This window comes from Aplidium turbinatum, chromosome 2 (assembly GCF_918807975.1).
Source record: "Aplidium turbinatum chromosome 2, kaAplTurb1.1, whole genome shotgun sequence".
NCBI lineage: Eukaryota > Metazoa > Chordata > Ascidiacea > Aplousobranchia > Polyclinidae > Aplidium > Aplidium turbinatum.
This window is the reverse complement of record NC_137473.1, coordinates 24405261-24414749: the sequence shown is the minus strand read 5'-3', so window position 1 is coordinate 24414749 and position 9489 is coordinate 24405261. Positions and strand designations below refer to the sequence as shown.

The following is a 9489-nucleotide window of genomic DNA, read 5'->3' as shown; positions in this document are numbered from 1 at the left end:
TTCAGTGCTTCAATCACGTTTCTTGTTTCATTCTTTGATCCACTTGAGTCTGTCGTGTTTATCACATCAACCAACACTTCTGCCTCATTATTTAAACATTTCAGTACCACTGCAAGACCTGGCTTCTTTTTTCCAGTATGTTAACTCTTTTTTAAGTTAAATATTGTTTTACATCCCCAAGTTTGACAAATGCTGCAGTGAATGACTAAGAAATGTGGAACGCTCTCACAAATGCCATTCCTAAGAGAAGCAACTTAGGCTACCTGGACCTTTTCCTTGAAATGGCTGTTGGTGCTCGCGTGAAACTCAACCTGCACCTGTGGTACCTCATTGAGCGCCACGTTGTGTTTGCTTTTGCAAGTGATCGTGTGAGCATATCCACCAAGGTCCGAATGTGGCAAAAGATGCAAACATTTCGATCAAGTTCTGAAGAGCCGTTATTGGAAAGGGCTTAGTTCAAATGCATTCTATTCAAAACTCCACTCGCTTGTCGGACCAGACTCTTTTGAACTCATTAGAGCTTTTCCCAAGTTTGAATGTCTGACTCATGAAAGTCCCAGATCTTGGCATCATATGGAGGAGTTTTCATCTTCAAAGCTCTGCTACAGAACATTCCTGCTACAAATGATGTTGTGGAGAGAGTTTTGGGCATGGTCACTGATGTTGAGGAAAGGGATTCTGCCCCAAGTAGTGAGAAAGAGTTGGACAAAGCAATCAAAGTCACTCACGCTTACTGTTCTAAAGTTCGAGATATGGCCAAGAAGTTATTGTCTACCAAAAAGCTGGACACAACCACAAAATCATTTTTAAGAAATGTAAAGTGGTAAACTAATACGAAAAATGAAAAAAAAATTGTCTTGAATTATTCAATGGGTAATTACAGTGGTCAGTGGTTGAAAGTTAAGTGGTAAACCAAAGTGGAAAAGCAATAAAGCTTGTCTATGATTAAACAAAAGTTGCTTGTATTTTAAATTTTGTGTTATTAGTCAATTAGTGTTGTACATTAAACTAATAGTTGAACATTACACGTTTATGGGGGCCACATTTGGTCAAAAATGTGTTTTTTGCATTTTTTTCATAAACTAAATGGTTTAGACCCCAAAACCCTCTGGAAGTTAGATAGGAAACCATGCATTCTGCTTCTTCAAAGCCAAGTTTGAGCATTCTAGGCCTACCGGTTGCTGAGATACAGCCAGATTGGCCGATTTTGACCCGGCGGAGGGTACCGGCCCACTGCTAGGGCGTCAAATGTGGACCAATCTCAACAAAACTTGGCAAGGTGTCATTTTGGACCATAATGCAGAGGTCTAAAGAAGAAAAAGTTTAAAAATCAAAATTTAGTTTTTTTTGAGTCACCCTATTGTTTATTGATAAGACCTGACTTAATAAGCACCTTTTTTCAGTTTTAAAGATATTTTAGTCATGGCTTCTAAACAATTGATTCATATCCAAGTTGTTTCTGATATCATGTGACCTTGGTGTTGGGTTGGCAAAAAGAATATGGAAGCTGCCATAAAATCTTACCAAGACAAATACTTGTTTAAGGTGAGTGAGGGTTTCTTTTTTTGTTAAACAACTGTATGGAAAACAGGTTCTTTGTGTCAGATGATTTAATTACCACAACTGGTGACTAATAACTATCCATACTTTCTGAGTGTTGTGATGCCCGAGTCACTTGAGTAGGTTATGACAATTGATCGTGGGCTTCTTTTTCTTTTTACTGAGAAAACTTCTTTGAAACGCTAATTCCGGATATTTTGTTTTTTCATACTGGCATTGAACCGCTGTTGCAAACCCTGTTATCTAGATTGTGACAAAAAATTTTCTTGAGTTCTAGTTTTAAATTATTCTATCCACTAGATGCCGCTAAATGGAGAAATGTTCTTCAAGTAGTACCCTTGCATTGTTCATTGGAGCAGTAATCCATACTTTAACATAAATACGGGAAAATAAAACACACAGTTCACGAAGTCCTCTCTGTTCACACAACGTCAAATGAAATTGACTGCGAAACATCCACACTTTGAATGTGTAGATGACTTTAGCCATCCATCTTGCATGATGATTAGCACCAGGATATCAAAATCCGGTCCCACGAGTTACCCATAAGTACCCATAAGCACCATAAGTACCCATAAGCCCCATAAGCCCCATACTATGCTCTTATATATACTCATCTCCAATATGGCATCACAAGCTGGGGCACAGCTGACTCTTCCAATCTTAAAATTCTGAACACCTTGCAAAACAATGCACTGAGATGTATAGCCAACTGTGACTACTACACAAAACTTTCCCCCAAATATAAGGAGTTTGATATACTCAAGATAGAGGATATTCATCGACTAGAACTAGGAAAATTTATGTTTAAAATCCACCATAATATATTACCAAATCATTTTGAAAACATGTTCACAAAATCTAAAGACATTCACAAGTATTCAACCAGAAGTGCTAAGAAAGAGTCTATATATATTCAGCAAATAAATTCCAATTCTGGGAAAAAATGCATTAAATATGCTGGAGCAACCTTGTGGAATAATATCCCAAAGCAAATCACAATGTTGTCGTTTTCTTCTTTCAAAAAGGAATATAAAAAACAACTCATTTCAAATTACTAAAGCTGATTTTTGGCATTATTTACATTATTGGCATTGATAAACTGTCCTAGGCTACTAGTTACTGACCCATTTAAGTGTCATTTTGTGATTATATTGTTGCTTTAGGCTACTGTTGTTGATAACTTTTTTTTTTTTTTCCTTTTTTGTTGTTGTTGTTTTTCTTTGTGTTTGTTTGTTTTTTCTGTACTATTAATCCAATTATATATTGTATCATATCCAGTAAAACATCCCATGTGGGGGCACCTTGACTTAGATAACCGCATGGTTTTTTCGGTGCCTCCATGGTGTAGTTTCCATATAAAAAAAAAGCTATTTGTTATATCTCCTGATGTGTACTTTGAAAATGAATGTGGAGCTATGCCGAAAATAAACTTGATTGATTGAAGTCGCGTCAAATTACTCATAAGTCGCGTCGAATTACCCATAAGCACCATAAGCCGCGTCGAATTACCCATAAGCCCCGTAAGTCGCGTCGAATTACCCATAAGCCCCATAAGTCGCGTCGAATTACCCATAGGCACCATAAGTAGCATTGAATTACCTAGAAGTAACGTCGAATTACCCATAAGCCTGTATAGTGTAGAGTGTAGTCTATAGCCGTCTAGAAGCCTAGTAGTCGGCTGCATAGCCGACTAGCCGAGTGGTGAGGAGCACTGGCTGGCGTTCCAAAATATAGTTCGACACCGCTCAAGTGCAGGACACTTGAAGGCATGCCTAAAGGTGGACACGAAGATTGGCTTCCTTGCCTTCCCGTCCGCTTATGTGTAATCTGCAGTTTGCTGCAGCAGATGGAGTGTTTTGTTCGATAAAACACTTTAACATTGGACAGTTTTCCCTATGAACCAGGTGACTGCAGCATAGCAATCGTTCTCGCACACAGCTAGAGACCTAATTCTTGCTTTGAACTTGATAATTAAAAAAAAAAGAATAATGGCAAGGGTGGGAATCAAACCCATGTCACCAAATTCAATAACCCTTTGGCTAAACCACTCAGCCACGCAAGCGCTCGTGAAATCTACGCTTAATTTGGTTTATATGGGTAATGTTTCGAGAACGCTCACAATATTATCAGTTTATGCAATTGATTGACTTTCGCTTTTAGCAGCATGATTGTTGCTTACTTCACAAGCTAGATTTAAACGATTTATGGGGCATTTGGGTAATTCGACGCAACTTATGGAGCTTATGGGTAATTCAACGCGACTTATGGGGCTTATGGGTAATTCGACGCGACTTATGTGGCTTATGGGTAATTCGACGCGAGTCGAATTACCCATAAGTCGCGTCGAATTACCCATAAGCAACGTGGAATTACTTACGCCTTCATGTCAGCGTATATGTAATCTGCAAGTCGCTGTTGCGACTTGCGATCGTGTCATTTAAACTGATTGTCCTGCTTTGGTATCATGCACGTTATAACGTCCGCGTTTTGTCGCTTCTACCTTTTATAGACCTCTGCTAAGTTTGTCGTATATTGTTTTTTCGTTGTGATGGTCAGAAATAAAAACAAACTAAACTGATAATATTGTGAGGGGAGCGTTCTCGAAACATTACCCATATAAACCAAATTAAGCGTTGATTTCACGAGCGCTTGCGTGGCTGAGTGGTTTAGCCAAAGGCTATTGAATTTGGTGACATGGGATTGATTCCCACCCTTGTCATTATTCTTTTTTTCTTTAATTATCAAGTTCAAAGCAAGAATTAAGTCTCTAGCTGTGTGCGAAAACGATTGCTATGCTGCAGTCACCTGGTTCATAAGAAAAATTGTCCAATGTTAAAGTGTTTTATCGGACAAAACACTCCATCTGCTGCAGCAAACTGCAGATTACACATAAGCGGACGGGAAGGCAAGGAAGCCAATCTTCGTGTCCACCTTTAGGCATGCCTTCAAGTGTCCTGCTCTTGAGCGGTGTCAAACTACATTTTGGAACGCCCAGCCAGTGCTCCTCACCACTCGGCTATGCAGCCGACTACTAGGCTTCTAGACGGCTATAGACTACACTCTACACTACAGGCTTATGGGTAATTCGACGTTACTTCTAGGTAATTCAATGCTACTTATGGTGCCTATGGGTAATTCGACGCGACTTATGGGGCTTATGGGTAATTCGACGCGACTTACGGGGCTTATGGGTAATTCGACTCGACTTATGGTGCTTATGGGTAATTCGACGCGACTTATGGGGCTTATGGGTAATTCGACGCGACTTATGGGTAATTTGACGCAACTTATGGGTGCTTATGGGTACTTATGGGGCTTATGGGTAATTCGTGGGACCCATCAAAATCTAGTTACATAAGGTAATAGGGCAACGAGAAACGACAACGTTAATTCCATGACCTCTCGATAATCATTTCGAAGTTGTCTTTCTGTGGTCAATTTCACAGTGATAAACTCGATCATCTCTTCTCTGATACCCTTATATTATTTATCTGCTGCAACATCATCCGTCAATGCATCTTTGAAATTATTTTGATCTATAAACTCCCAGGAATCTTTAAACCTTTTGAAAAGCAGGATGTCTGAGGCAGAAGATGATGGCACAATTTTATTAAAGACTGCGCCTGCAATCAGTTCTAAAACATGATGGCGACACGCCAAATATAGCAGGTCTCTTCCGAGTAGCTGCTCAAGAATGACAAAAGCTCCATTATTGCAACCAGTGTTTGAGCTAGTGGTATCAAAACACACATGGCTTCAACGTTTTCTTCAATATGCCAATCTTTAAAGGCATCAAATACTGCATGAGCTTGAGCCTCACCTGTGCCAGATGGAAGCTTTGGTAATGACAATCAGCTGTGTATCCCCTTGAAAGGTCACAAGGATGGGAAGGCGATCGACGTGAATCACGTGATTGTGTCCAGTTAAATCTGGGAGAGGTTTTCCATCCCAGTGAACCGTTAAAGGAGCTTTTGGAGACAAGTTTTTCATGATTTCTGTTGCAAACTGTTTTCGATGCTGATGTCTGTTGCGCCTGATGCTAGAAGTACTCAAGGTTAGGTCTTTAATGTTATGTCCCAGACTTTTGGCAGCTTCACTAATGATGTACATTGCTGCTTGGTTGGAGACATTAGCTCTGTCTAGGCTTGCAGATAAAGTAGGAGATAAAATGTTTTCTCTACCCTTCTGGGATAAAATGGAAAAGCAGATTACCCACCTATTCTTCACTCTCTGAGACAAAGTCTTCAGTTGCTGAACTGCTGTTATCTTCCAGAATAGCCATTGTGGCTGATGTATCAGCTTCCTCTTCTGCCAGTCGTCCTTGCTTGTGTTGTTTTTCTACAGCATTTCGATGCCTTTTTTTCTTTTGTAACAAACTCCTATCGAGCTTGCCTAAACATCCTCTGCGACATCCTCAGCCAATCATCAAACATCGAATGGAAAAAGCAATAATGGTCGCTCAGGAAACTGAGGACTACAGCAAAAATAGCTACCGTAATGTGTTGTTGGATCGTGATATACACACCAAAACCTTGGCAACATTCGCTACAGCCAACAGCCCAACACACAGCTCTGTTCAAAAAACTGAAAATCCCATATGCCTTTTTCCACTTTCCAGTTGCAGAATGGGATGGAAACAGTGATTATCAGATGGCCTAAGATTTCTTTAGATCACTGATTGTCACTAATGACCATGCTGAAAGAAATGTTGCCATTGTAAAAACATTTTCTGGACATTTGACCAAAGATGAAGATCAGTAGCAGTTCCTTTTGCAGCTTGTGTCTCAGCATTGCAAACGCTTTCCTCAAGCATCAAAGAACACCTTAATTGGGCAACAGGGAGTGGTTGGTCGCCATGAAACCCCCTGTTTTAAACCGGAATGGCCCGTTTCAATGAGTGACTCCAATCCTAATTCGGCAATTTTTTCAATTTTTTTAAAAAATTATCGGGTACCGTAGCCTAATTATCATTGCCGTTTTAGGGTTAGGGGTTAGGAACTCACCGAATCGGACTCACCGAATCGGACTCACTGAATAGTAGCAGACCCGTTTTAAACAGCTAATACCCATTTTGTCATAGTGGGAGGACCCAATATGACCTAAGATCTTGTGTGGACTTTGGTAATAGCCAATAGACAATATAGGCTTACTATTGTACAGCAATAATACAACTTTAGAATTAAACATGAAAATAGGAAATTTAAAATTATTCACCTTATGGTACTATTACTCTTTGCCAAATCATAGAGCTCACTTTGCTGATTAAAATGAACCCAAACACTTGTATGTTACCATGAACCGTTTTCGAAACACAGCCATTTTAAGTTTAGGCTTTTATGACAAAATCGTCAAAACTTTAGGGGTTTGGGGCACCCGTAAACATTAATATTTTTCAAAAATATTTTACACAAGTTATTTTTTCTGGAAATGGAAACTTTTGGCAGGGTAGCCCATATAATTTTCAAAAATTGATTTTTTTTTAACCACCTTAGTACTCTGGGTGTGGAGCCATTGTTCTGTGATTGTTATACCTTCATTTGTAAAATTGATTGTTTATCCGAATGAACTATCACTGTTGGCATTTAAATGCGCATTCAATTTATTTACAGGGTTCGATCTTAACGCTAGTCCGCTAGCCAATGGCTAGTGAAAATTTGCGCGGACTAGTAGAAATGTTGCAGTACTAGTCCGATTGGCTAGTGAAAATATTCGCCAGTGAAAAGTTTTAGTTTACAAAATGGCGATTGGCGACATCACTCTGAAATACTGCAAAAATTTGCTTGCCAGAGGCGAAGTTACACGAAGAAGGTTGCAAAGTCGGTCAACTGAGCACGTGACTACTTTTTTTTCCCTCTTTGGATTGCTACCTTGTCGTAGTTGAAGAGCTCGTGTGCCTCCGTGACCTAAAGAGTTATGCTGACTTAACAAGCCAGACAGGTCTGACGGTAGAGGCCTAACCAAATGCAATAGTCCACTTCTTTTGACAGTGAATGAATATTATGTATTGTACCACCCTGGCGAGCAGGGGCTCTATCTACTTTTAGAATTCGGGGGGTGATTTTTAGAAAGTGGGCTAAAATCGTCTTAGTCATTCCAAACCACTTCAATAAGTAGGGGGTGATCACCCCCCTTGGATACAGCCCATGCTGGCGAGTGGCGTGTCATCTCGTACTACAGATGCACACAATGTAATATTACAACATAAATCGCCTTCGTATGTCTAAATTCTATGAAATCTGAGACAAGACTTCTAACACCAAATCCGCTTTTAATTCCATTCTATACGCAACATGAATTGCTGTATATCTAGATTTCGAGTATTAAACTCTCTTCAGTACAGCTTGAATAGCGAATGAATAAACACTACAATGAACCAGTATATATAATGCGAAAACAACACGTAGGCAACAATGACGAAACAAATGCTTCATGATCATTGTCTACCTGGCAGGAGATTTGACAGTAGCGAAACGGTTTAAGCAAACAACAGATAAAGGCCAACGGATAAAGCTACACGTTGAGAAAACTGCGTGAACAATAATATCAAAGTGGAACAGTATCACACTAGTTTAACGTCTTTTCGGACGAGCGGTTAAGCTCGACTGGGTCTCGGCCCAACTAAGTCGTCAGGGACTAGGAAGCGTATCTGTCGAAAGCGAAACCTTGAAACAAGCAAATTTGAGGAAAAACAATATGATTTTTTTTTACAACAACATAACTAAATATTAGGCACACAGGGTCTGCTACTATTCGGTGAGTCCGATTCGGTGAGAGCCTTTTTCGGTGAGAGCCCTATTCGGTGATTTTTTTGAATTTTTTTTTTTAGCCTAATTAAAACCCCAAAAACCCAAACCCCCAAAAAACCCCAAAACCCCCAAAAAGACCCAAAACCCCCAAAAAAACCCAAAAAACCCCAACCCCCAAAAAACCCCTATCCCCTAACCCCCATCCCCTAACCCCCATCCCCCAACTCCCTATCCCCCAACCCCTAACCCCCTATCCCCCAACCCCCTATCCCCCAACCCCCTATCCCCCAACCCCCCATCCCCCAACTCCTATCCCCTAACCCCTATCCCCTAACCCCTATCCTTTAACCCTATAACGGCAATAATAATTAGGCTACGGTACCCAATAATTTAAAAAAAAAATCACCGAATAGGGCTCTCACCGAAAAAGGCTCTCACCGAATCGGACTCACCGAATCGGGCCATTCCGAGGCACACACCGCATGCCACGTATATCTTTTATGTTTTAAAATTGCATTGTTTGCGTCTGTAGTACGAGCAGGTGTTTTTGTGCGTACTGAAATCTGAAAGCCTTTACTTTAGTTAGTTTCAGTCTAAGCCAAAACACTTATCTTAATACGTCATCAGACCAGTGAAAAGTCAGTAAACTGGTCGGACTAGTGAAAAATCGTGCGGGCTAGTGAAAACGGGGAGCAACTAGTACGGTGGGCTAGTGAAAAAAAAAGTGAAGATCGACCCTTGATTTAATTAAAGAAAACGGGGAGCAACTAGTCCGGTGGGCTAGTGAAAAAAAAGTGAAGATCGACCCTTGATTTAATTAAATGTGTTTGTATAAAATGTATTGTACATTACAAAGACTTCCATTTTGGTTTTACTGTTAGTTTTCCAGTGTAGTGTTTCCAACGTGGGTTTACCCGAGCCTGAAGCTGAGGTTTTTAGGTATTTTTCTATCCAAATCCCTTCCTTTAACATAAGGAATCTGGTAGTTTTCAGATTTGTGTTCAGAAAGAAAGAATGCTATTCGTATTGTTTACATTCTGTTTTATACCACTTCTGTAGCTGTTGTAGTCAAAGGGGTCTGCTACTATTCGGTGAGTCCGATTCGGTGAGTCCGATTCGGTGAGTTCCTAACCTCTAACCCCTAACCCTAAAACGGCAATGATAATTAGGCTACGGTACC

The 9489-nt window shown here is 40.2% G+C and overlaps 1 protein-coding gene across 1 annotated transcript in view; it reads left to right on the top strand.

Annotated features, from left to right (window-relative positions):
• The first annotated feature begins 1407 nt into the window (after window positions 1-1407).
• LOC145765155 (uncharacterized protein YwbO-like) overlaps window positions 1408-9489 on the top strand; it is a 31265-nt gene continuing 23183 nt past the window's right edge. Inside the window, exon 1 of the mRNA XM_082576930.1 lies at window positions 1408-1545. Coding sequence (XP_082433056.1) covers window positions 1423-1545 — 123 coding nt within the window. The 5' untranslated portion in view covers window positions 1408-1422. The remainder of the gene's footprint in view (window positions 1546-9489) is intronic.